Below are 27,935 nucleotides of genomic sequence, written 5' to 3' on the forward strand. Positions count from 1 at the left end.
AGGTTATTGGGAAATAGCGGAATGTTTTTATCTGGAAAGGTGAGATTTACTATTCTGCTCTATTTCACTTAAATGTTTGAGAAGAAATCAGATGCAGTGATTTGTACCTTATTACGGGCATGGAAACAGCATGAGGCACTTGCTCAGCAGCACCGTTTGCTGATGCCACTACAGTGTGCAGTCTTTACACACCTTTGTCTGCAGCCAGCAGGTCAGCAGCAGCCTCAAACCTTTGCTCTGCCCTACATCACATTGGCTGCAAAAGGTGACAACAGAGCCCAGGGGTGTCTTGTCACCTCTGGTCAGCAAAGGCAGCAGATGTATTTGCATGTCTCAGCTTGATAAACAGCACTGTTCTTTATGGAATGAGTTTGGTGAAACAGTTCTTGCAGTGTTAGAGACCTCAACCAGGGAAGACTGTTTAATAAACCCAAGGTTTTTTTTCTTCTTTTCTATGTAGAAAGCAGAAACATGGCAACAAAGGAAAAGCTTCAGTGCTTGAAAGATTTCCACAAGGACATCCTCAAACCTTCCCCTGGCAAGAGCCCGGGGACACGGCCTGAGGATGAGGCAGAAGGAAAGCCGCCCCAGCGGGAGAAGTGGGCGAGCAAGATTGACTTTCTGCTGTCTGTGGCTGGTGGATTTATTGGTTTAGGCAACGTCTGGCGGTTCCCGTATCTCTGCTACAAAAATGGCGGAGGTGAGTATTGCTTTGTTTCCTTCCCATGAATCAGTCTGCCTGCCTCGTGCTTACTATTTTTCAGGGCCTTCATCTAATTTTTAGAAGAAGAACATTCACACATCTGTTCTCTGCCTTCTTCACCAGCCTTCAGGAGAGATTGTTTTATTGCTTAATAGTTTTTCTTAAAGTTTAATTTGGAATTTTAAATTTTGCACTGCTAAACCTTTTCTGCTCTTTTACTTCTGCTACAATCGGTCTGAGTTTTAAGCAAAAGATGTGATATTATATTATTATACATTACATTATTATATGTCATATATTATATACCAGTAGGTGTATGTTCAGACCAGTGGAATTCAGAATAAGAGCATTGTGAGCCACGTGAAATTGTTGTGTGCCTAACCACATTGTTATTGCAGATTTTCACTTTACAAAGGTAAGAAACTGCCCTTTCTAGCTGTATATACTGATTCCTTTTGCAGGAAAAATAAGATTATTGTATATTGATAGTAAAGTGTCAGGTATGTTTCTTTCTTTGTTGCCACTTTTTAGACAATATTCACTCACCTCCCCTCAATTTTGTGCTATTATATTTTCTCAACAGGTGCATTTCTTATACCTTATTTCATTTTCCTGTTTGGGGGAGGTCTTCCCGTGTTTTTCCTGGAGGTGGTGCTAGGACAGTATACCTCTGAAGGTGGAATTACATGCTGGGAAAAGATCTGCCCTATTTTCACTGGTTAGTACATCTCGTTGCGCTTTACTGCTTAAAGACACCTCTGTAAACAATGTGCAGCAACACTATTCTCCTCGTGTCCATTAAGTCAGCTATTTGCTGTAGTAATTGAGGGCATGGTACTGGTTCCTGGAAAGGTAGAAGTCAGAGAGTCTGAAGGACAAAGTAAGGTATTGATTTTGATGCTATCGTCTTGTTAACTGGCAGAACTGCCAATAAGCAAGAAAGAAATCGCATATTACACCATAAAAAGGCAACTGCTCATTTTGTTCACAGGTATCAGAGAAAGCGCTGTTTTGGAAGGCTAGACTGGCCTTAGTGAAAGCATCTTCAAAACATTATTCTGCTCTGGAAATCAGAATCCCTCTGCCCTGTGAAAGCTTATCATTGGCATCATTCCCTGGTACAGCCAGAACCTGAACAGCATTTTTTGGTGGGATTCAGGAACAGGATTTTTGACATAACTGAGCAGGTCCTGGCAAACAGATGTGTTGTTCTGATGTTATTGAAAGGCCTTTGTCAGCAAATGAAGAATCACCCACCACTCATAGGAACTATACAAATGCTGCTCTGGAAGTGAACTAGAGTGAAAAATGAAGGACAGGTTAGAAAAATTACCAAGGATGCCTATCCTGTGTATTGATTACCCTTTAGAGCCAGACAGCACAGGCAGAATAATTTGGAGTAATTACACTGAACAGAGCATCACTCTTCAAATTCCACTGGGAAAGAGTGGGCACTTCACGCTGACGTGTCCCTACCTCTCTCTGCCACGCCGTTCCAGGCATCTCTCTCCCTTTATGTCACCCCAGGCAGAAGCGAGGGCTTTCTCCATGGCTCACACTCCCACCTAATACTCAAAATGCTGCTGCAGCTGATGTAATTGTGCTGCTTTAGCTTCATTTTCTTCCTCCTCCTCCCACTTTTATGAAGCCTTTTTTTTTTTTAAGGAGGAGGAGGAAGGAATGTGTCTTGTTTAAATAGCAATCTCCCAGGTGCCCATAAAGAGAAACTGTAGCTCTAATAATGTGATTGGCTGTATATCCCGAATGAAATGCAGCTGTGCTGAATAAATAGCACTTTCTCGGCTTGTTTTCACCACTTGTTTTCACCTGGCACAAAAATAATCTCTGGTGGTGAAGACGCCTGCTGCAGTAAGGTTTGAAACTCTAAAACAAGAGGTGTGAGTGATGCTAAAGGGAACCTCATGGGCTTTCTGTCCTCTGGTAAGAAGCTGCTCTAAGTTTTTAGGGAAATCTCTTTTCCCCCCCCCCCCCGATATTCCTAAATGGTAATCACTGTAAGCTTTTTAAAGCTAAAGGATTTTCATGAAAAGGGACTTTTCAGAGTCACTTCATTTTGCATATGAAAAAATAGTGACTGCTTCTGACTTAATATGTAGCATGAATCTGCCAGTGGAGCTAAACTGCTGCGCCAGGAGAGAGATAGCAGACTCGGGAAAAGAGTTATGCCATTTAATTAAAGCCTCCACTAGAACAGTATTCTGCCACCTTCTGAAGTTGTGTAGGACTCACCCTTATCTGCCCGTGACCCTGCTTTTAAAAAACAAACAGGGAACATTTTTTTTTATTGTCAAATATTGATAGCAGAGTTAAACATTGATCTAATTAACTATAACAGGTACAAATATCATGCTTCCTTTTTACAAGTGAAATTGGTGCAGAAACAGCAGCTTTCACGTTGATAGCTTTGGAATTTTCCTTCTTAGCTTATTCAGTAACTCTTTTTCTTTCTTTTTTTGCACATAAACTGAGCAGAGCCAGTCACTGAGTGTGAGCACTGCAGCGGCTGCCCAGCCACGCTGCGTCCAAGGAAGCTGGCTTGGGAGACTGTGGCAAGAATGAGGTTGCCCATGTAGGTACCTAAGAAGTGAGGTGGTGTAGATCCTAAATAAGCAAAGTGTGATGCCTTGACTTCTTTCTACTGTCCCTTGAAATAGTTGGGTTAGTGCTAAACTGGGTAGATGTCCTGCAGACCTCCCCTCAGCAAACCACAGCCAGAAACTCAGCCCTGAGTGCCAACACTAAGTCAGAGTGGGTGTCATGAGGTTGAGCTGAGCTGAGCTGAGTTGAGTTTCCATCAGCAGTGTGATACAACATAATACAAGCCCACAATGCCGTGGGAATAGCACCAGCTCCACGAAATCACAAGGCAGCCTGGCAAGCAGCAGCTGTCACGTCTTTGTTTTCTGTCTGCCTCTCTCCAGGAATTGGTTATGCTTCCATAGTGATTGTGTCCCTTCTGAACGTGTACTACATCGTGATCTTGGCCTGGGGACTGTACTACCTGTTCCAGTCGTTCCAGAGCGTCCTGCCATGGGCACACTGCCACCAGAAATGGAACACACCAACCTGTGTGGAAGACACTCTCAGGAAGAACAAAACACTCTGGATATCACTGAATGCCACTAACTTCACGTCTCCTGTCACAGAGTTCTGGGAGTAAGTACCCCTTCTTCGAGGTGTCTTTGGGACGCTTCAGCAGCGTGGATGAAGCCAGGCCTCAGATTTTACAGTTGCCCTGTGGGGGATGTTAGGTAGGAGAAGAAAATTGCTATGAGGGGCACTTGTTTGGCTGGCTTACTACTGGTTCTCGCCCATCTTGAGACAGACTGCTAAGTCTGGGAGTGGTGGAGGAAGGCGTTAGATGTATAACTGCATTCATCCTAGAGCGTACAAGGAGCCCTAAAAGCTCAGTGCAATGTCTGGTTTGGAAGAAAACTTGTTTCCTCCTTGGATGGGCTTCTCTGAATGCAGGATGAGAACAGAAACACATCACTCAGATGCCCTGATAACAGGGATTTACAGTGGAAATGGTGATAAATCGCCCCCGTTATGGTTGCCTCTCCCCTTCTCTAGCTCTTAGCATTTGCAGTACACTTTGTGAAGCTCTAACACATCCCTTCTCAGTCTGACAATGATGCAAGGCACTGACCTCAGCAGTAAAACTGACAGAGGTGGTGAACATTGTCCTGTGCTGTAGGTTTCTCAGGTCATCTTTGTTACATTTTTTTTCTGCAGTCTCTGAGGAGACTGTTTTGCCAGATGCCTGGATTTCATCAGACCTAGGCTTCTTATTCCCATTTCTCTCCTATTTTCTGAACAGGCATGACCTCAAACCTCCATGTGTTTATTTAGGTGTCAAAACATAGCACAGAGGAAGACACCTGTAGGGAAACTTAAATCCAAAGGATCTACAAATAGCTCAGGAAGAATTTTTTTTTTTGGCTTGGCTTGGCTTGGCTTGATCAGATGGTCAATTAAGAGTAGAATTCGTTTCTGACCCAGCTTGGCTTTCTCAGCATGTTTAAAGTCCAGTTTGGTCCCTGATCAACTTGTACCTACTTCTCTATTTTTAAAAAGAAGTGTCAGCCAATAGCCCCAGCAGGGATGATGTTCATGCCGAAGATATTTGGCATGTGTTAGGTTTTAAAAAAAACCAACTCTTATGCACTGTGCTAAAATTTGTAATGCAAGAGCCAAAATACAAAGGGCAGATTGGATCTTGGACAGGAGGCACTGGTGACCCGCGTGAGACACGGCGGGTTGCAGGCTCTAAGAGCAGCCATCTCCACCGTGCCATGTGCGCTGCGTTTCCATGTTGAGTGACATACTTTCCCAATGACTTCCTCCCTTGTAAATACGGAGGCAGTTGGAAAAGGTTTGTTAAGTGGTACCTTTGGGTATTTTAGGGGATATTTTTAAGCTGTCTCCTGATGTGGCCACAGGGTTGTCCTGCTGTTCTAGAAACTTCCTCCCCTGTAATGCACAGATTTATGGGCCCAGCTGTCTGCCCAGGCAGCATGTCTACTTCAGGAGACTGGATATACCATAGGAGAAGGAATTAGGGCTGGGAGTGAAAGGGTGGGGGCTCCAGGACCTCAGGCGACACCAGAGCTTTCCTTGGGTAACAACACAGGTGGAGGCCTTTATGGCAGGGCAGCTGTCCAGGGTTTGGTGGAACGATGCCCCCATGGGAGTGCATTAGGGGTGAAGCATTTAGTTAAAGTTCCTCTAAAATAACCCAAATTTTTGTCCTCAAAACTCCCCTGTGAGCTGAACCAAATCCTCCCATAGACACAGCCTGAGAGATGTGGTCAGGCTGGAGATGCGTGAGGCTGGAGGACAAATCCTTGATCTTCACAGCACTTTTTCCTTCCCTCAGTGTTGCCCTCACTATTTCTGCAGCACAGCTGGAGCAAAGGTTGCTCAGCAGTTAGTATCATAGGGGCAGCTCTCCTTGCACTTTGCAGCCACTTTAACTTTTGTCCTCAAATAGCAGATTTAAACGTCGTGAACTGGACTGTTCCCTGGAGTCATGCTAGGGAGGAGTCTGGCTCTGTAATGCTTCTCGTACAGACATACTGTCCATAGCTCACTGTTTCATCATGAGTGAAACTGCCCTTAACAGAGCAAGCTGCCTTCAGGACTCACGGTACTTACAGAAGTATTAAAAATAGCTGTTCTCTCTGCATAAATAACTATTGGTGTCTTAAAGTAAGGACAGAGATCACGCAGCACTGTGGTAATTAAAGTAGCATAGTTTTGGCATGGTACAAGCATTTAGTACCCCAGTTTTTCCCCAGCCATGCTACCATTCTTTAGAGTTCTGAAATTAAAAATTATTTGAAGAACTTCCAGGTACTTGCCATCATAGACAGTGCCAGCTGCCAGCCAGCCAGCTACCCACGTTGAAAGGACAGGTCAATAAATAGTCTTTAACTGAAGATATCCATCTGCTTTGTGGCATAATTAATTCCAATTTAATTCAGGGCTTTGAGTATTTGGTTTCTGAAACCCAATGCCATTTTTATTGTGGGACATTTATGTAGTGTCCTCATCAGTATTGCTTTGTAAAACTAACGCTGCCCAGCTATAATTGACCACATCGATGCATTAACCTCTTCGTGTTGAATAACATGTGTCCTTCGCAGCCTGGCTGGATGTATATAGTGCAGCCTGACATTTCAGTTCATTTGAATTAATGTTCTGTGCAAATCACATGCTTGCTTGAGCAGCAATAAAAGGGGGTTAAGCAAATCTGGCTTTGTATCAGGAGACTTACCTCTTGGTATCACATGCTTCAGGTCTTATTTCTGAAGATTTTATTTTAAAGTCCAGAACCTTGCAGGCTTACACACGTATTAATACATACGGGATAAGTGTTATGGGGTAATTATGGCTGAACAAAACCTCTGATTGTCTGGTGCTGGCCAATTGTTTATAAATATTTGTTAATCAGCAGACTTTATTCGTCCAAATCCCAAGAAAGACCATCACATGCTATTGGCATGTAATCCCAAAGAGAGTAATACAAAAACTAAACAAAATCTAGGGCAGCTGTCTCTGCCTTTGGGGCAAACTTGAGAGTTTTAAAATGTATTTCATATTCTCCTTCTAATAGCCTTCTGGTACAACTGCTTCAGTGTTAGTTATTCTTGTCCATCCAACATGAAAGGGTGCTTTGCCTTTGCTGGTACAAAAGGTCCTGTCCACATTCACTTGATTAACGAGCTGGAATATCCTTCACAGATTGCATAACTCTCCTCATTTTATTTTTGTTTATGTTCTAGAGCCAGTTACGGCTCCTATTACGTTTCCATATTGCACATCACTAGCACATATTAGTGTATGAACAAGGTTCAGGATCTCATGTTTACAACAAACTCAGCCCCAGCCTGTTGTCCCATTGATTATATATGAGTGACAGTTAATGACAGCATCGAGACTATAAATTAGAACAACTTCATGCTTAAATGGCATGAAGTTAGTTGAGTAGGCTTGGCTGAATCTAATCAGCAGTGGGTTGTGTAACAGAATTGAAGAGCTATCAGCATAGCCTGGCTTGCGCTCCTTCCAAACTTGAGTTTTCAGGGTATTGCAAATCCAGGTTTGGTGCTTCTGCTGCAAAAATATGTTGAATTCAATTTCATGAAAGGATTTTAATGCTGAGGCTGCCCTGGTAGTTCTGAGCAGACTCCTTAGGTTGTCGGTCTTCGCGAGATGAGATACCCCCAGGACTGAGAAAGCCAGCACACTCTTTCGTGCACATGCTGCCTCACCATAGAAAAACAACATATCTGGCTCTCAGGAACACACTGGGGTGCCCTCCAAAAAAGCTTGAAAGGATTGCTGGGGCAAACTCCAGTTGCAATGACCACTTGTGTTTAGTTCTCTTAATAAAAGGTAAAGAAGTCTCAGTTGAATGCATTAATAGAGCTCCCTGTTCCAAAATGCATTTGCAGTTAATTATTCATGGCTTCCTGAGAGGTGGCTCTATAGGTTGGCTTTTTAATATTAACTGCCCCTTAGATTGGAAAATTGCCATTTATTTTTTAAAAAGCCACAGAAGGTTGCAGCTGAACTTTGTCATCTTATAAATGTATTTTCTTCTTTTGTATACACACAGCAGGTTTTTCCCTGGGTTTCTAGGCTCAGGTGAACCAGGACTGCAAACTTTATGCCAAATATTCATTACCAAGGGTTTTCTCGTAACTGTTGAATAGCTGTGCTGATTAGGGCAGACTTAGCCTGTCTGGTGCCATTAGTCCTTTTCCATAACAAAATACACACACATTTGGAGAGAACAAAGCATTTGGTATGAGAACATATTCACACAGGTAATCCAAGTGAATTTGGCAAACAGAGGCAGAAAACAGATGGGTGAGGGTTTGAGTCCTATTAAACTGGTTGGTCCAGTTTTGGTATTTTTTCCAAAAACTAATTGCAGATTTTCCATAGGTGACTTCATTCACTGTTATTACCATGGCAATAGCAAAAAAAAAAAAAAAAAAAACCAACACCAACCCACCAAGTTTAATTGATGCTGGGGAAAATACAAACCACAGTGGTTTGTCTTGTACGGGATCCACAGGCAAAGCTGTGCAGGCCATTCTTTGTGGGCCTGACCCTGGTTCAACACCCCAGACTGCTGGGGTCTCTGCGCCCTATGACTTAGATGAAGGAAAGGGGATGGTTTTTACATCTGTCTGAAAACAAGTTTTAATTAACAATTTGTTAGGTAGCAAGTTCATCTCTCTAGTCTTGAGGCAAGGTATTTCTGTTATAATTGAGGTCAAACTTCTCCTTCACTTAGGAAAAAACCTTTCAGAAACCTGTCAGAGTTTAGTAGGTTCATTTGCTAAGTAAGCAGCAAGAAACAGTTTGTTCTTTTGTATGCATTTGACAAATGAACTGTCAGGTATGACAAGGTCTGTCCAGTGTGTGAGGACAGTGGATGTTGCATGATACTAAACCAGTAGTTTTAAACCCGTACTTAATGGTGACCCAAGGCAATTACTGAAAGAGCGGAGCCTTAATGAATTTTTCCCCTCAGGAACAGATTATTTTGACAATCAAATGTTGCTCCCTTACGAGCCAGTTTAGGAATTTCTTTTTATTTATTTACCTAAGTGACAGAATAAAGTTTACCAAATATCTGGAGTTAGCTAAACAAGAGCCTGGTGTCAGCAGTACTGAGGGGAGACAGCCACGCGCCCAGGCAGTGTTTGTGAGCTGGGGGCCACCAGAGGAGAATGGGTAATGGCTCCAGCCTTCACCCTGCAAAGCTGTGTGGCCTGACAGTTCCTTGCATGGCTTTTTCCCTTCACTCCATGCTGCTGAACTGAAAAGGAGGAGAAGCACACAGATGAAGGCCAGTTACAAGTGTCCACGATGGAGACACTGTGTGCAGTGTGGTCACACAGCTTCAGAGCAGGGGTTTGTGGCGGTGCTGGGACGAGTTGGTCTCACGTCTGCAAGGGAGCAAATGTGAAAGCTGCAGTGCTTTGAGTGTACTTCTTGTCTGATACTGAGGTGGTCACAATCTGCTTAAAAGAGCTTAAAATGAAATGCTGTGTAACATACTGTAAAAGAGTGCCAAAGGCCTAGGGAAAGCATAGGGCTGCAAAGCTGAGCTGTGCTCACGTAAGCCACACTGACTTAGCGAGCCACATTCAAAGGGCAGGGGTCTGCCCCTGCATCCTGCCCCCCATCATGTATCCTCGGCCATCGCAACCAGATTCTGCATTGACTGAGTCCCTGCATCTCTCTTGTTTTGTTTCCCTTCGCATATGCAGGCGCAATGTACTGAGCTTGTCCTCAGGAATTGAAGATATTGGTATTATCAAGTGGGATCTAGCGCTGTGTCTTCTCCTCGTCTGGGTGATATGTTTCTTCTGCATTTGGAAAGGAGTCAAATCCACTGGGAAAGTAAGTGCTCTGTGCCTCTTTTTGTAACTATTTCAGTTAGCAGAGGTTAGTAATGCTGTTCTTAAAGATATTCACCAGTCCCTGGGGAAAAAAAAAAAGGTATTTTTGCAGTGAATAAGAGAGGGATTCAGATTCAACTGACTTTCTCAAGTCATTGCCAGGGCCCAAAATACCCATGAGTCAAGTAGCCGTTACTGGAACAGTATTGGGAAGCAGATACAAGCATAGTTTGAGTACCACTTTGCCTCTCTGGGGATGAGCATCCCACTGATGCATGTCCTGAGCATGGCTTGTGATGTGTGGTGCTCTGCGCTCCCTGTCCATGCTCTCACACGGGCCAAGTTCATTCTCAGTGCAGCAGGGTGGATGTTAACATAGCTGTGGTAGGGATGTTTTAAGTCAGTGGAAACTGGTGGATGCATAGCATTTTTGAAATGCCGCTCACTTACAGAAGAGCTCTGTGCAGACACAGAAGACTAAACTTAGGTACTCTTTTAGAAGCACTCTTCTTAACAGAGATCCTGGCCAGTTTGTGTTTTTAGTCTCATCGTGTGCTCTTTAGAATCATGTTTTTCTCTAAAGGATAACAGTTAAATCATTCCTAAACCTCATCCTACTTCAGTGCGAGAAACAAATTACAGCAAATCTTGGCCAGTCACTTAACAACATGAAACATGATATTATCACCCGTTTCATGCAGTAGTGTTTTTAAACCTATTTTTATAAGAAAATGCTTTTGGAGGTATATATGTGTAGCTCCTACCTCTCAAACTTGTTGGTTGAGGCAGCATTTCAAGTAAGTCTAATAGAGGTGGAGAGGTCTCCCAGTACTAAGTTCCCACACGTTTCTTGTCAGCAAGGTGTGGGAGTGGCCCTGTTAGTGTCCTGCCTGAGAAAAAGGCCACAGCATGAACCCACCTTTCATCAGCCCCCAGAGAAGTCAGGAGTGAGCAACTGCAAAGGCCTCAACTGCAGAAGCATCACTGAGTAGTCTACCTTGTCACATACTGCAAAATCAACCAGGAGACACAACTCCTTAGGAAACCAGACCTCATTAACTCCACTGTTGACTAAACTACTTGCTTTACTGTCATTTCTGTCTTGCTTTCTGTGATTTCTGTCATGGAGACTCATTAAAATCATGCTGGTGCCTTACCCTGGATTCCTGCCAGCTTTGCCCCACAGAACAGCTTCCACACCTCTAAAGCATACGTTGACAGAAATGTTTGCTTGACTGTTCCCTCTGATTGATGTGACCGATGAGGGGATTGTGTAAGTTTTATAGCAAAGGTGAACACAGTAAATCTCCCACAGTAGCCAAATGGAAGCGAATGTTTCTGCAGTTCCCTTGGCGAGCCTGGTGTCTGCTCGGTAAAGGTTGCAGTAGCACGGAGAGATGTTTTTTCCAAGCTCCCTCTAAGTACACTATTTCGAGCCCCTGTGAAGAGAACAGGTTGAAAACAAGTCTGTTAAAACCAGTTATCCAAAAATGTGTGTGTACTGGAAATACAGCAAAATAGCCTTAATTTCCAAGACAAGGCAGTTGGTAGGAATTCGCTGCCTCCTCTCTGCAGCGCCTGAGTTTGTGCGGGTGTGGAGCCAAAGCCCAACAAAACCATTGGAAAGTCTCTGGTTGACTCCATTAACTTTGGGGTCAAACAAAAGTAAACTGTAAACTCTAATGGAGGACTTGAATTATATAAGAAGTCTAGTTTACTTTAGTAGCCGGTTGTTTATAGCACTTCCTTGCTTTCCAGCGTGTTAATAGCTCTTTGGAGAGTGGAAAAAAAAAAGACATCGTTTTTAAATCTTGTAGTAGCCTATTGGACAAATAAACATGAAATCAGGAGGAAAAATAATACTTGTGTGATCATGTCCTCCAGCTTTACGGGAGAATCTTTACCTGCAGCATAAGGGATGCTTTCTGAGTGTCATTTCCTCAGTTCCTGCAGAGACCTCAAGGTGAATATTTTCTGTTAGAAGAATCTTATTTTTCATAGGAAAACTTTGATTTTTTCATAGCCCTGGCTTATATTAAGAAAAATTGGAAAGCAGAGAAATCCCCCTTTTTTCCTCCTGATTTTGGTGAAACTGGACTAATGTGTAATACACATTATTTGTCAGTTGAAAATACACAGAATATTCAAGGATAGAATTAGAAAGGACGTGTATAAAAAAGATTTCCTTTCATTTTATGAAATCAGTCCAGCTCTGTGAATTATTATGGCAATGCAGGCTTTGAGTTCTCCTCATTATTCTCAGAGGACACACTTAAAAAGAAAAATGTTGCATCCCAGGAGATTTGCTGCAGTTAAATTCTGGAAAACAAAAATACATTTAAAGTCATGGCAACAAACTGTAATTACCTGAGGGGATCATCTGACTCCATGAAAAATGCCCATTCTTGGACAGTAGTGATGCTTGATTGTAACACAGTGGTTATGTAAAAAATGAGATAAAACACTGATGAGCAAAGAAAACAAAATGTTGGAGGTCAAAAAGTGTGGGTCTAAAGATAGGACTCTCCAAATGCAAGTTCAATTAACCCTCGTGCAGGAGATTAAAGCAAAGGGCTCTTTCATCAAATGAATGAAAAGATAACAAGAAGAGAAGAAGTAGGCTGTTATTCAAAGAGAGTGGGAATAGAGGTTAAAGATAATGAAGACATACTCTCAAACTGCATGAATAGAGCCTTAGTTTCCAATAATGATGTTGCTGAATAGGCGGCAAGGGCAAGAATGAAGTTATGGGACTGGAAGCTTACCATGGTGGAGGCTGATGCCAACTTGAAGGCGTTCATGTGTTCAAGGTGATGGGAAGGGAGGCACAGGAGCACAGACCAAATTATCTTTGTCTCTGAAAGAAGTGCCTTGTGAAATTGCCTGTAGGAGCCTATAGGCTGTGCAGCCAAGGTAGAGATAGCAGCAGAGTTTGCAAAACAGTTTGAAGGTTTTAAGCTCAAAGGAAGAATGAGATAATGCTTTGGGGACCCTCAGTGAGGAAATCTCTTCAGCTTCCCTCACAGAGGTGCCCGTGTCACGCGAGGGTGACAAACAGGGCACAGGTAGAATTTCTGACAGAAGTCATGAGTTGTATCAAATCCTGCGTGTTCTCTGCCTGCGTGACATGGCCACTCTCTGCGGGGCTCTGGAGGGACTGAGGAACCTGCATTGCCTCCAGGCCTAAAGCATTAAGGTGATGAAGATGAGTAAAGTAAATACAGGCACAGAAACTCGGGTCGGGTCCTTTTTAGGTATGACAGGGATTTAAATTCCTATTGTTAGATCTCCCTTCATTCTGGAGGTGTAGCAGTGACTGCCACAGACTAAGCAGAACTTTTTCTTTTCTTTGTTTTATTGCCAGGTAGTGTACATCACTGCCACATTCCCATTCATCATGCTCCTTGTTCTGCTCATCCGTGGTGTGACCCTGCCTGGAGCTGCAGAAGGCATCAAGTTTTATCTTTATCCTGATATCTCACGGTTAGCTGACCCACAGGTACGGAACCAGGAGTGGGGAGTGGGAAGATTTCCTCTGCAAAGGGGGATGGATGGTGGAGGGTGATGGTGGTGATGTAATGGCAATAGATTCTTTTTTTCCATGGTCTTTAGAGGTCTAAATATAGCATGAACATTAATGCTGGGTTATATTTTCCAGAGATCTGCCTGAGAAGGTCACTGTTATATCTGTTAATGCATCTTTCCATGTGTATGTATGTGTGTGTATGCGTGTGTATTTTTTTTGTGTCAAAGGACTCTGAGGCTGTAGACTCTGTCCCGTTATACAATCTCAGCTTTCTTGTTGGTAAGGTAAGGGAGATGCATTTTTTTTAAAATGAGGATAGTCTTTAGTGTCAAAGGAGAGACACGTGAGCTTCACAGATGGGACAACAAGCAACAACTGTGAGTACCAGTGTCACTTAGCTCACGCTGCTCAGTAGGAGGAGATTGGGAAAGAAGTGAATGAAACAATAAAAGAACAAAAAGCCATTGCAAATGTGGAGAAAAACGCTTTCTGCGACACAGGAACTACCATTTGCTTAGAGCTGGCAAGCGGGAGCTAGGTTTACTCTTTCTGGATATGCTGTGATTAGATAAAGAATCCTGTCTGTCTCACAGAGTGCAAGTATGTGACACTTGAGCAGACCAGCACCAATTGCAGCCATTAATGATAGCATGAGAAATGCCCCAATAAAATGCAGCACACACCCCTCCAACCCCCTAAAAAAGAAATAAGGGATCTTTGAAAATAACAAAATGTCAGTCACGGTGAAAGGAATTACATCTGTCTCTGCTATTTCTTTGTAATGACTATTTGGTTAAAATAAGACTCCAATGATAGCTAAATAACTGAAATAGGAAAAGTGTAATTGAAAGAAACGTTATGGAAATTTGGTTCATTCTCTGGTCTTGCCCTCCTATACAAGACACCCTCTTCACAGGAGACATTATATTTTATGATTGAATCTTTTTTTTATGGGACTCTATCATTTTTATGGTGTACCATTAGCCCTAAGCCCAGAGCATCAGCCGGTAATGTAGAAGCGATTCATGAGAGCTTGCAGGCCCCCTCCCACCGTCTAGCAAAAGCATCATCTCCAGGGAGACACCAGTTAGCAAGGTGCTGGGAAGCGATGGTGGGAGGGAGGAGGTAATGGTCTACAGTCTTAATTCTCAGTTACTCTGACTCCTTGGTGGTTTCTACTGGTGTTATCAGAATTGCGTTAGCAGAAAGAAGAGAACAGATGGGATTCAATGGATGCATTTTGATAGCTTGCTGCGTATTTACTAACCAATTGATAGTGTAATGTTCCTTCACTCTGAATATTTTTTTAATGTAATCTAGAATCATGAGACCAAGACCAGATACATATCTTATAAAGTGCATTGTATTATGCTTGTTTTCCCCCCTCCCCTATGGCTTTTTATCTTGCATTTGAACAGGTACAAAAACAACAAGAAAGCTAGGAAAAATAAACAAACCAAATACACAGAACTGTTTCTCAAGCTTTTCACATCCTCAGTTTAGTGACTCTGTCATCTGATTCTAAGTGAAGTGATTTACAACAGAAGCGAGCGATGTTATAAATACTTTTGCATTTCCTATTGCACTGAAACGCGTTTATTGTTGCGCCAACAGGAAGGATCACCTGAATGACTAAGAAACTAGAAATACTGAGCATCTCTGGGGAGGGCATACAGGAACTGTTGTAGGGATGATGTTTTTGTGGGCTCTGACGCTAACAATTTTCTTTTCCTTGTAAAAGCCAAACTTGCCAATGTGATGTTCTCTTTCCCTCCATCCCTGATCTTTAGCTACCACCCTCAATGGAAGCAATTATTTTGTTGATTTTGCATAGTTTGAACTGTGTGTTTGCATTGAGTTTTGCAATGCAATGATGCAGGTAATAACAGTCTTTCCATCTTTCCCTTCAGGTCTGGATAGATGCAGGGACACAAATCTTCTTCTCATATGCAATCTGCTTAGGAGCTATGACTTCCCTGGGGAGCTACAACAAGTACAAATACAACTGCTATAGGCAAGTTTCCATCCAAGGGGGTTTAGTGTTTTAGCTAAATGATGTAAATAAAGTAGGGACAATGGGTTAATTTTTTTTTAATTAACTTGCTCCATGACATATGTGTGACTTAGGGACTGTTTGCTGCTGGGATGCCTGAACAGTGGTACCAGTTTTGTGTCTGGCTTCGCAATTTTTTCCGTCCTGGGCTTCATGGCACAAGAGCAAGGGGTGAACATTGCTGATGTGGCAGAGTCAGGTACGATGGTATTGGTGGCAGTGGTGGTGGGCACTGCCGCCTAGCGTGTGAGCAAAGTTCTGCAGACTCAATCAGCTAACATCTAAGCAATAAAAACAGAACCAGATTTCCCATAATCTCCAGAAAAAAATAAGCACATTGTCGATTTGGGCTTTCATCTAGAGCAGTGAGGGTTAGCCGGGGTTGTATTGTTTACTCTGTCTTGATTAACAGGGCAGCGAACGTGTTTCCTAGAGTATGCTAATCCATTTGAGTTGAGATTAAAGGTAACCACACCGTTAGCTAGGGTCCAGAATGTCATTGATTCAAAAATGTATTCCATCCTTCGTTTCAGATTACCTTTATTTTCATTCAGATGCAAATAGAGCCAGTGTTTATGTCTCTTCCATAGCTTAGTTTGGCTTGCTGAGAGCGGAGCGCTGCAGTGGGAATATTACCTTGACTTTTTGAAGGGACACACACGCATATATTCCCAAAGTTCTCTGAAAGGCAAGAAAAGTCAGAGAGCTCCTTCTCCTGGGGTCGATTTGTGGATCATTTCAGGCGCAGGAACTCCAGTTGTCACAATCCTGTATTTGTCCCCTGTAGCTTCAGAGTGAGGTTGCCAGAACTGTGAGAAGTCCATTTTGAAACTGGGTACATTTAGGTTCCTCCTGCGTTTCAGAAGTGTTCTCTATGCACTTGCAGCTGATGAAGGCTAAATCCTCCTAGCATGTGAATATATCTCAGACAAAACAATGACTTTTTTTCCTCTGTGCATGTCTTGTCAGTGAGGGCAGGACAAAACCATGTGTTTTCATGTACAACAGACAGATTAGATGGGAATTCCCATTCAAAAATAATAAATCAGGCTTTGACAGCCATAAGGCTTAAAGCAAACCAGATTCAAGTAATAATGTCACCTGAGTGCACTTCTGGCATTTCTTTTTGATATTTTTTTCCTAGCAATTTTAAGTCATCTGCATAGTATTTGAAAGCTTTACTCTGTGAACACACACTAAAAAGGAAAAGTCAATATATCTTCTAATCACATGGCTCTGGGAGTTAAGTCTTTAAGAAAAATATCTCACTTCACAAGGGCTAACGAAAACCTAATGACACTGATGGCACTGCCGGAGTCGGGTGGCTACAATTGGCATAGCTCTCACAAGTGCAATTAGTTAATGGTCTTGGCCATAATGCTTATTTTGATCGGAGGTTGATTGCTTTGTTTGAAAACAGGAAGCAAGGGAATAATCCTATTGAATGAATCATAAATAGTCCCTTTTTTTTAATGTGTAGGTGGATCAATTCCAAGAGTAGCATTTTTAAATATTTCCACATTAGGTTTTTATCTGGCCAATATTTATTCTAAATTTTATTGTTAAATCTGTGATAAACACACAGTTATATTCCTGTTGCTTGACATTTTTAGAATGAAACAATTTTATAGTAACACTGCATTGTTAATTAATATTTAAATACAAATTAACTAACTGACTTAAAGTTTACATAGTATTTTTTCATTAATGGCTCAAACCCCAGTTTTTGAAAGGAGTTTTATAGCTTATTCTAGGGATGAGGGCTCTGATTAGCTTCCGAGCTCGATTTTCAGTTTCTTGCATATTTTGTTATCGATTCCTTCAGGTTTTCTACTTTATTTAAATTCAGCCCTAGTCACTAATGGCCAGAGACTGCAACCATCTTGCAGTTCAGTGGGCTGCCCATTATCACTGGCTGGTTTTCAGCTAAATCTTGAGGGACATTTTTAAATGATAGCAAACATTACCAAAATGATCCCAACCACTTCCCATGGGTTTCCTTGCTGCCTTTCTTAGCAGAGATCACACACAGAACTGCTGGAGACCATTTGGTCCCTCTGGACAAGTGTCCCAGGACCCTCACTGGGCTGTGGGGAAGCCTCTTGCTGCCTGGCAGCTGACGTCTCAGTTCAGGGACGCTGAGCAAACGCTTGAGCCTCTTTTTTTTGGCCTTGCCTGTTTTGTTTTCTGACGATGCAAGGTCAGAACTGCTTCCCTGGGTCAGGAAAAATGTGAGCTGACATGCAGCCATTTGGCCGTAGCACCGGGGAGAGGATGTTGTCCACAGGACCAAAACCTCCTGCCTTTCCCCATCTCTGCGCAGCAAGTTAAATCCCTCCTGCCCAAGGCGTGTCACCACTTGTTCCCTTGTTTGCCCCCCTGCGAGCTGGGGGGAAACATCAACGAATTTGCTGACAGCGTAATCTCAGGGCCACATTTTTTACCTGTGCCAAATTCAACCTTGGTGCAGTGTTGCTGGAACCCCCTTGTCAGTGCGGGGGGCTCCAGCCTTCACTGGCTTGGTCATACAGGACAGTCACATTAGGCCTCTGATTTCCCAGTGAAAGGAGACTTTCAATAGTTAGCACTCAATTATTTTTCTTTTCAAAAATACTTTAAAGGACGAGAGGAAAGTGGTGGAGGCTACACAAAGCCATAGTGAGTCCTGCCTAATCTGTGCTGCTTCTTTGACTGGAAAAAATACTTTACCACCTGTGGCATTTGTAGCAGTGTTAAAATGGCACAAAATCTGCCTTTTTTTAAAAATCCCATTTGCAGTCATGTTCAAATTAAGCAGGTCTGACTATAGTGCCTGGGCCTCCTGAATGCCTGTCCTCTCCCTCTGCAGAGAGCAGCAGCACTTGGCCAGCAAGCAGGCTGGGATTGTGGCAGTCCTGGTTAGCTCTTGATAGGAGCCACAACCGCTTCACTTTTGCAGAACCCCCTTCAGAGAAACAGACTTTCAAATTAAATACAATTTTCAAATTATTTATGGTCAGTGCAGGGGATGCCAGGAACATTGTCTTCCACATGGACTTTTCTCTTTATATTTCAACACTCGTTTCAAAGGAAAATCAAAGGTAGCACAGGGCTTAGGGCACATGGTTGTATCACAGTGCAAGGACAGTTCCACTGGCCAAAGCATACAGAATTGCAGCAAGTTTTGAGGAGAGCAGTTTTACATCTGTCTCATCAATTGCACAGATCAGCTGTAAATACCATCTGGTAGCAGTTCTCTCTCAAGGAGGATCCACTGTATCCAGTGAATTAGGGGGAAAAAAGCAAAGCCCTCCCCAAAATTTGAGGCATTCACCAATTTTTTGGTATCTTCTGTCGTATAAAATCTTAAATAAAATTAGTTGATCAATTGTTGGCTAATTTGTATTTATTTCTGTTCAAGTATTTTCAGTGACTTAAAGTTTCTTTAGTTTGGAAAAAAAGTCCATCTTTTTTTTACCTCTTTTTCTTGCTTCCTTTTCCATCTTTCTTGTTGGAAAGAAAAAGTGGGAGGTAGGAAGAGCAGTGTTAAGAGATTTTTCTGTACAGATCAGAGATAAGATTTCTGTCCCCACACTGCAGCATTTTTTTTTTTTTTAAATAATCCTTTTCCTAATGAAAATTTCTTGAATCCACTTCAAAATCCTGGAAAATGCTGGGTTTTGAGGCTCCTTAAAAATCTAACAAGCAGATAAGCCAAGTATTCCAGGTTTAATCTGAGTTTAAATCTGCCCTCAGAACTTTTTGTCAGCTTCACCAAATTTCTAGGGTCGCTTTGAGAGCCTGCCCTAAATGCCGGCTTCCCAGCGTTCCTGTCTCCCACTTGGAGAGGGCTCTTCCTCTCTCAACAAGCTCTCATAAGCGATAGCTGATAGCACCTGGCTCAGGTGAGAGCGCCTTTGCAGGTCAGCATGCGAGAGCACTTGCACGTATGCTCGGTGTGTGGGTATGAGTGAGACGCCATCTGGTCCACGGCGCAGACAGGACGCAGTCTAGTGATGAGTCCTTGCACTCAAGGCTTTGGTTTCCAGGGCAGAGAACTGGGTGCTTTAGTCCCAGCCCCGCTGGTGCTCCCAGGCGGCTGCAATCCGTCCTGCACTTGGGGTTGGTCATACTCAGCGTCACCGTGGCAGGTCTGCCTAGGCTGGCCAGATAGGGGCAGAGGATGTGACAGCATGGAGAAGCAATTTTATATAGAGTGATTTGGCACAACAGCAGTTCCTAACAGAAGAAGGCAATTTTTTCAGGGACCGCAGCTAATATAACTAGGAGTAGCCTGATCACTGCAGTGCAGCAGTGAGGGTTTGCAGAAGCAAAGGAGCAGGCTCCTGGAGTGCAAACCCCGCTCTAGAAAAGCTGTGTTGGGTTTGGAGGTTGCTTAGAGTGAGGCAGAGGATGCATTAGCAAAGATCCCAAGGAATGTTTGGAGCAGAGTCCCTTCCCTGCATGCAAAAGAGTTTCATCATCATCATCATCATTGTGACCATGTGGGCTAGCAGTGGGATTCTGCCATTCCCCCGGGTCACCCCTTCTCCCCCGACCCCAGTACCATTCAGTGTCCGAGCAGGGCAGGTGTAGGACCACCTCCATTATTGGCATGTTTGAGACAGATGTTAAAACTGGTGATCTGTTAGCAATGGCCTCGGGGGTTTGCCTGTGGTTTCTGCTGTAGTCATGCGTGCTTCGATTTCAGATAAAAGAGCCAAACTGTTTCACTCCTGGTATTTCCAGCCGCGTTTGGATTTATCTGAACGGAACCAGGCATTCCTGCATTTGAGTGTGGCTACCTTTGCCAAAGAGCTGGTACTTACTATTTCTCTTCCCCTCCCGTCCCCCTTCCCTATTTTCTCTTTCTCTAGGTCCAGGCCTGGCCTTCATTGCCTACCCAAAAGCTGTGTCCATGATGCCACTGCCCACCTTTTGGGCAATCCTTTTTTTTATTATGCTTCTGTTGCTTGGACTGGATAGCCAGGTGAGTACAATGGGTAAGAGATACGTAGCTTATTGTCTCAGTCCTGCTGACTGAGAAAGCCTGGTTTTACAGGCAGGGATTGAGACGAGAATACTTCCAGTGCTGCGTAAGAGGAATTCATTGGGTTGTGTTTTAGTGCAGGGGCTGCATTTAATCAATCTCGAACTGTCAATTCGTAGTGTGATGCTGCTCAGCAAGTCTTTGTCATCAGGAGTTAATGGAGCCCACAAGTCAGGGCAGTATTCCCTAACCTAAGGGTCGGTCCCCATCAGACCATAAAATGCCACTATTTTTGTCAAGGTGCAGTATTTTTCTACTTTGGAGAAAAGCTTTGTCATTTTAAACCAGAGGAGACTGCAGCAGTCTGTTCCACAGAGCGCTTAGTGCCATTGGGATCACCTGCAGTGTGTATTTGCCATCATTAAAACACTTTGTAAGAATTAATAGCTACTAGGAATACAGGCCTTGATAGCTGCCAAGTGCCAAAAAGGAAAAGCCATTGTGAGGCACAAACTGCACAGAGTATTTCATACAATGCATCCAAGGTGGCTTCATGAACAGTCAGAGAACAGAGCCACAGCCTTTCTGGTGGCCTTGGGCTCACAGGTGCCAAGCAACATGGGATCCTGCTGGCTTTCATGCCACCAGTGCACATTCAATTCCTCCAAACAGGCCAGAGAGTGTCTCAGGTTTCCGCTGTGCTGATTTTGCAGCGTGTACTGTTATTAATTAGTCAGCATGAAAAAATCAAAAGGTTCAGTCCAAGAGGTTGGGTTATTTTTCCCAGCGGTTGCTTGTAGGAATGTTGGACTAAATACTGCAAAAGAACCTGTAAATCATTTCTAGATAGTCCTCTTACAAGGAAACATGGGTGACCAGGGATTATGCAGTAACTCCACATTCGAAATTGCTGAAGTTTTCAGGGCAACAGGCAGCTTTCCACACTCAAATGGAAAATCACTAAGATTATTAAAAAAAAAACCAATTGGTAAGGATGAAATGTTCATTTAGCCTAAATGCTCTGTCATATGAGGAGAGAACTGTAAATGGATTTTTTTACCCAGTTGTTGTGTGCTTAATCTCTTACTTTTTTGATATTCCGTTTGCCCTAAATTGCTCTTTACGGCTTAATCTTTGAACTCCAGTGAGCAACTCTGAATCATTCCAAAGTAAATGTAAAAGTGCCCGATGCTGTGGTTCAACAGCCCTGTGCTTATGCAAATTGGAAGCTGTCTAGTAATTTTAAAAAGCTCTTCACTGCATAGAATGATTAAAACTAATTGGAGCGCTTAATTTCTCTCCTCCACCACTCTGGGGTTTCTTTCTTTTTTTTTTTTTTTTTTTTTGGAGTGCAGTCAAGCAGGTTTCTGGAATGCTGGAGTGGTTTAAGATCAAATCAGCCCAAAGGAAAGGGTTGCATTTGAAAAGAAAACCAGTTGCACAGAAGTCAAAGTAACAAGACAGGAAGCAGCAAGGTCCAGTGGAGTGTTTGCAGGATGGTTTGAATTTGCAGAATGAAGCTTCAGGTCATTGTTGAAGAGGGTAGAGTTGTTACAGGGCATTTCTGGGCACTGAGTAGGAAAAGGCAGCTTTTCATAGACTCCCTATGGTAATTCCTGAGTTATAAGATAATGGACCCACTTGAAGTGCAAGAGGCAGCCTTGGTTCTCCATCATATCCTCATGGTTCCAGTGAACTTGGTGCTTTTGTACCTTGGCAGGCTGAAAGTACGGATTAGCTGAATGATCCCTTCTTCCGATTTGTTTGAGTGCAGTTCAGTAGTCACTTTTCTCCATGGCTGAAATGCATCTCATTTTTTATTAACTTTAAACTTGTATTGAAATCCAGTTTGGGTTATTCAGTTAAATCAAGTTACAGATCCTACAGGTAGTTTTCCACTGGCAAGTAAGTGCAAATACAGTTATCCTGAAGCTAGATAATGTAAAAATTTTAGCTTATCTATTCAGAGCTTAAGTTTTGGTCCACACATGCAAATGGTTTATCAAATCATTGTATGGGAACTGTATGAACAGCTCCTTTGCTGCTGCAGAAGTACCCCGGAGCCTCTGTCAGAGATGCTCTGCTCACACGTTCAGAAAAGACAAGTTCGGTCAAGAAGTGCTGCAATTTCACATCAAAGTCTGCTTTCTCTTGGCTGGATTTTCACTAGCAGACCCAAGAGTAGATTTATATCCAGTTGTGGAATTAACCTAACTGGTACCTGTGAGGTTTTCTGGCAGATGAGAAAAGCTGGTACTCTCCCAGCTTAGGCTTTTTTGAGTGTTTTCGCTCTGCCTCTTTTCCAGCACACATCTTGTGTTCATCTGAAACAGCTACAACAGAAATCCCTCTTAATGGCCAACATCAAATTAGGTTCTTTATCCTTGTGGCTTGCATTTTCAGAGGCCCTTAGGTGGTTCTTAAGGCTACTAGGAAATGAATGGTAATTCTGAAAGCTTGTTCCAACCTGAAAACTGTCACTAGGCTTCAACCTCTGAGTTACAAAGGAATGGCTTCTGATTTATTTATTCAGAGCAGTATTTTGCAAGAGAGTACAGTCAGGGTGGTGCTGGGGAACCTTTGTTTAAGTATGAGCCCTGATAAAATGCGTGGCAGGTAATTTTCAAGTCACGTTTCTTTGTTGTTGTTTTTCCCCTTTAGTTTGTTGAAGTTGAAGGACAGATCACGTCATTAGTTGATCTGCACCCATCCTTCCTAAGGAAGGGTTACCGACGGGAAATCTTCATCGCTATAGTATGTTTCCTTAGCTATCTTCTGGGACTAACTATGGTGACTGAGGTAAGTAACCAATTTTTAGACCAATTTTAACTATGAATGAGACTGCACAGAATTATCCACTCAGAGGAGCAGTGATCTTTAGATCTGCAGATCATCTTTCATCCCTAGATCTGAAAGCATTTTGAAAAGGAGCTATATATCCAAACACACTCTCCCACCCCCCTTTTCAGTCAAGGAACAGAAAATGAAATGTCATTAAATTCAATCTAATCTCAGGTACTAATCAACATGAATATGAGTATTAACATCTGGCTCCCAATGATGAAAGGCATTGGGAACCTTCAGCAGAGCAGATTTAGAGTCCATCCAGGGCATGCAGGGAAGGAGATTTTTATCTTGTTTACACAGATTTGTATCAAATAGCCCTGAATTTATTTTAATATAAACAAGACAGGAATATGTTCCAGTGGATGCACTGTTGCAATATTTATCTCCAAAATAAAATCCAAGCTAGATTTTGAAAACAACTGGAAGAGCATGATTGTGGGAATTAAAATAGCACCTGCAGCAGAAGTGCCTGACAAACACAGCTTTTCAAGTAGAAGTGCAGTTATATACAGTTTGGTGTAGTGAGAGCAAAGAGACTAACAGTGTAATATAAACAGAGTTAGAAAGGAAAAAAAGGAACTATTCTCACGAGAATATTCCTTCCACCCAGTCCATAAACGAAGACCACCCCATGAACTGGCTTCCACTTTTAGTATTTTGGAGGCAATAATGTTAGGAGATGTCCTGCTATTTCTTTACATCATTTGTTTCTATAAATGCCCATCCTAAAATACTTCGAAGAAGGAAAGATTTAAGTGTCTCAGTAGATTATACTAAGTAGCTTAATGTTGTTTAATCGTCGTCTTGTTTGGATGCATGTAGTAAACAAGCATATTCCCTGGGGAAAGTAATGCTAAATATTTACCTTACGTACTTGCTTGATACTTCTTATTAGACAGCAATCATTAAGACATGTTGGTAGATGTTACTGGGAGCTGAGCCTGGAGTATTCAGGTTTTTTCCTGTTGGAGCCTAATCCGTCCTGTCTCTCTTACAGGGTGGCATGTATGTTTTTCAACTCTTTGACTACTATGCAGCTAGTGGTGTATGCCTTTTGTGGGTTGCATTCTTTGAATGTATTGCTGTAGCCTGGGTTTATGGTAAGTGAGAATCCTTTCATCCCATACCTTCTGATGAGTCAGGGATGATTTTGCTAGCCAAACATTTAATCGTCAGCCACCCCAGAATCTTCTTCCCAGCAACAGACACATGCCATTAATATAAATTTGCACTGACCTCTTTGAGACAAATTTGCATCTGGGATAGAGCCAAACTCCAGTGTTTTTCCACAGAAAAATTAGTATTTTTTCCATTGCTAATTAATAAAGACACAATTAGGCATTTACTTGTGTTAAGTTTAGGGATGAAAGTTGAAAGTTTGGCCAGCCATGAACATTTCTGTTTGTCTCTCAGAGAATTTCCTTTCAGAGCTGCAGTGTCTGCAAGGGGAAAGCCAACCAACTAGGAAATAGAAAAAGAAAGCTGACAGAAAAGTGTATTTTGTCCCTTTTATTTTTAGGAGATGCTGAGTACCCAGGTCTGACAGTAGCCTGTGTAGCTGCCTGAGGTGGTAGCTGAGGAATGATCAGAAGATGTTTGCCACTTAGGACTGGGCATTTCCCTGATTCTGTTTGTAATCCATCTCCTTAGGAAAGCAAAACAAACAAAACCTTTGTTTTGCATCAGTCAGATTTCTGTGGAAGCAGCATGTAGATCACTGAGAGTCTGGGGAGAGTGGGCATCTAAACAATGAGGGGTGTATAAGATGAGAGTCCTCCAACCTCTGAGCTTCTCAAGGAGAAAATCATCTTGAAGTTACAGCCATTGGAAGCATTGAACAGTATATCTGACATCCTCATCTTCCCTTTAAATACCTCTTGGGGGGAGTAGGAAAGTAGCTGTAATTTTAGAGTCTTTAGATGGCTTTTATATGCTCGACTCTGATCAATGCACTTACTCTCTGTTACAGGCGCTGATAATATTTATGATGCCATTGAGGATATGATTGGATACAGACCTGGTCCCTGGATGAAATGGAGCTGGATTGTGATCACACCAGTTCTTTGCGTGGTGAGTACTGACCCAGGCACTTTCAAGTCTTGCACATAGCAGCTCCGAGCTGCCTCGTAGTGCTTCTCAAGTGAAGGCAGTTGCTTTCAGAGTCCAATTTTTAAAGAGCTCCTGGCAGCTTGAACATACCCCTCAAAGACATCATCTTCTCGGATGTTAGCTGTTAATGTGACAGCTCACTGCTATGCCTGTGCAAATTGCAGTTGTCTACATTTGAGTGTTTTCTTTTTCCTTAAGATTGGCAAAATACTGCATTCACAACACAGAAAACTCTCTTCCCAAAGAGCAGTCCTTACTTAAAGTGATGGGACATTTAACAAAACGGCTTGAGCAGTCTGAGGCAGACACTCAGCTTGAAGTATGTCATTCATGGGGAAGAGCACCCCAGTAAGCCCCTCGCAGTGTGCAGCAAGTCTTTGAGCTGTGAAAAAGATGAGGCCACGTACTGTGGCTGTTCAGCACTGTTGCTTAACGCCGCATTGTCAAGCAACAGCTTTACCCATAAGCAGATGCTCTTTAAATAATTTAAGTGGAACAATAATTCCCCCACTGATTTAAAATACATATTTATCCTTCAACTTTGCCTTTCTGCCAGTGGCAGCACCAGAGCCATACTGCTTTCAGCATCTGCTGAGCATCACTTTTTCCTTTCTCATCCACAGGGGTGCTTTATCTTTTCGTTGGCCAAGTACAAACCACTGACCTACAACAAGGTCTACACATACCCAGACTGGGCAATTGGCTTGGGCTGGGTTCTTGCCCTTTCCTCCATGATCTGCATCCCTATGGTGATGGTCATCCGCATCATACAGTCAGATGGGTCACTTATTGAGGTAAGAACAACGGCTTGTCTGTCTAGAGGGGAAAGGGAGCTTTAACTTGCTGTGGTTTATACAGAGGAAAGCACAATGCTTGGAAAATTGCCACCTTATCCAGGTAGGGCAAAGTTGGGTGCCTCTCCTGCAGTGAATGCAAATAAGGCTGTTAAAGATCACCTGTCCTTTGGGCAAACAGTAGAAGCAGAACAAACACGCAGCCTTCTGTCTTCAGACAAACACCAGGCGGTTTTACTCGTGTCCCACTGCGGCGGTTTCTAGCTTGGCAAATCGTTGCCATTGTGTGCAGACAAGTGCTTGGGGACTGGGGTGCTTCCAAGTGCCAGATGTCTCTTCTCCAGCCCGTGGGGACAAGGAAGGACCATCTTACAAAGAAGAAATAACAGAGAGGGAGAGAAAGCTGGGTCAATCCCAGCAGTCTGAGCTCATTGAATTTCAGGGAAATTCAGATCCACCAGTGGATTGTGTGGCTCTCAGGCATGGCCTTCACTACAGGGGACTGAATTGAAGTCAAACCCTCCTGACAGTGGGCTTCACTTTTTAGCTTTTTTAGTTTAATTATTTTTAATTTCTAACGAATTACATCAAAACACAAACACTGGATCTGGATTGCCCTGATCTTTTGAAGACTTTGGGTCAGAATCAGACTTAATGGTGCAGATTTCTCTCAGATTTGGATTTGCAGGTGGTCTCTTAACCTTTGTGGGTCAGCGCAGGTTCTCCTGGTTTGTTTTTCTTCCAGTGGAAAGTTTTTTAGAGACTGGGCAAGCATGAAATTTAGCCATTCTCTTCTAAGGTTTCAGATTAGTTTTGTTTTTGCCTAATGAGACGGTCTTAAATGCAGCCCAGGGTATTCTTGGAGGAGAAAGTGGGACACTTCGGGTTAGGGAAAAAAAGAGAGAATAGAACAAAAAAAGAACATTTCCCAAAGCACAAACACTTGCATTTGTTTTCCTCCAAGTGTTAATGGTCTTTTTCAGCTGTGGCCAGAGCATTTTCATGAGTGTTTATTTTCCTGCCTACATTGTCACCATCAATTGAGAGACAAGTCTAAAAGTAGCCAAAACACTCCTCAAAGACCATGTTAGGAAAGGAAAGAGAGTAAACACTGGTCAGATGCCATCTAGTTCTTCCTTTGTGAGCTGAGATGTGGGAGAGAAGTTGCCACTTGGCAATGAACGGCTGGGCTAAAAGGCAGAGTTGTTTCTAAATGAGGAAGGAGAACGCACGTCATTTGAGCAGCAGCTGCAGCACTGAAAGCCCAGCGTGCAGGATGCTGGGTAACACCACGAATGCCCTCTCGTGTCTCGCTCGCCTGCATCACATCAGGCTCCACAGCTGAGCAAAGGTTGGACACGGTGCGCAGCAGCCGAGTCCCCGCGTCCTTGCAGAGTCATGGCTCTGATGGGCACCATCCCCACCCGTGGATTGCCACATCCTCCACCCTGCACGTGGAGATGCAGGGGCTGCTGGGTTTTCTCACCTTTGCTTTTCTTCTTTCTTACAGAGGATAAAAGCAGTGGCTGCCCCCAAGGAAGTGAATCGGTGGTCCAAAGAAACGGAGAGTGGCACCCCCTTCTGCCCCAATGGAACTTCAAATGGCGGATTGATCAAGCCAACTCATATCATTGTGGAAACCATGATGTGAGCTCTCTCTGTGAGAGGATAAACCTGCTTTAACTGCCGTTTACTAACCATAGATTCTCATAGGACCAGGTTTACAGAGCTTTATATTTGCACTAGGATTTATTTTTATTTCTCACAGAGAAAGTTATTTTTTGTGTGTGTTTTTTTTTTAATATTTTGTAAGGTAATCACAGCAGATGTCTCTCTGTAGAGGGAGAGCTTTCATATCAGACTAGACATATTACAGGAATTTACTATTATTGGGTTTTTTTAAATATATATATCTTTATCTCTAAATATTATACACCTTACCACTTGAATTGATTGTCTTGCCAGCAATACATTCAAGTCTCAGAAAGC

General features: G+C 42.8%; 1 protein-coding gene across 1 annotated transcript; it reads left to right on the forward strand.

The window, feature by feature from the left end:
• The first annotated feature begins 460 nt into the window (after positions 1-460).
• SLC6A6 (solute carrier family 6 member 6) lies at positions 461-27,698 on the forward strand. The gene is made up of 13 exons (XM_084269841.1): positions 461-700; positions 1,287-1,421; positions 3,646-3,880; positions 9,517-9,649; positions 13,013-13,147; positions 15,085-15,188; positions 15,302-15,426; positions 20,084-20,196; positions 22,858-22,995; positions 24,041-24,143; positions 25,013-25,113; positions 25,776-25,946; positions 27,457-27,698. Exons 1-13 carry the CDS (start codon positions 472-474, stop codon positions 27,595-27,597), a joined length of 1,863 nt encoding a protein of 620 aa, XP_084125967.1. The 5' UTR covers positions 461-471; the 3' UTR covers positions 27,598-27,698.
• Positions 27,699-27,935: the final 237 nt, after the last annotated feature.

Source organism: Gallinula chloropus (genome assembly GCF_964237585.1).
Source record: "Gallinula chloropus genome assembly, chromosome: 12".
NCBI classification, from domain to species: domain Eukaryota; kingdom Metazoa; phylum Chordata; class Aves; order Gruiformes; family Rallidae; genus Gallinula; species Gallinula chloropus.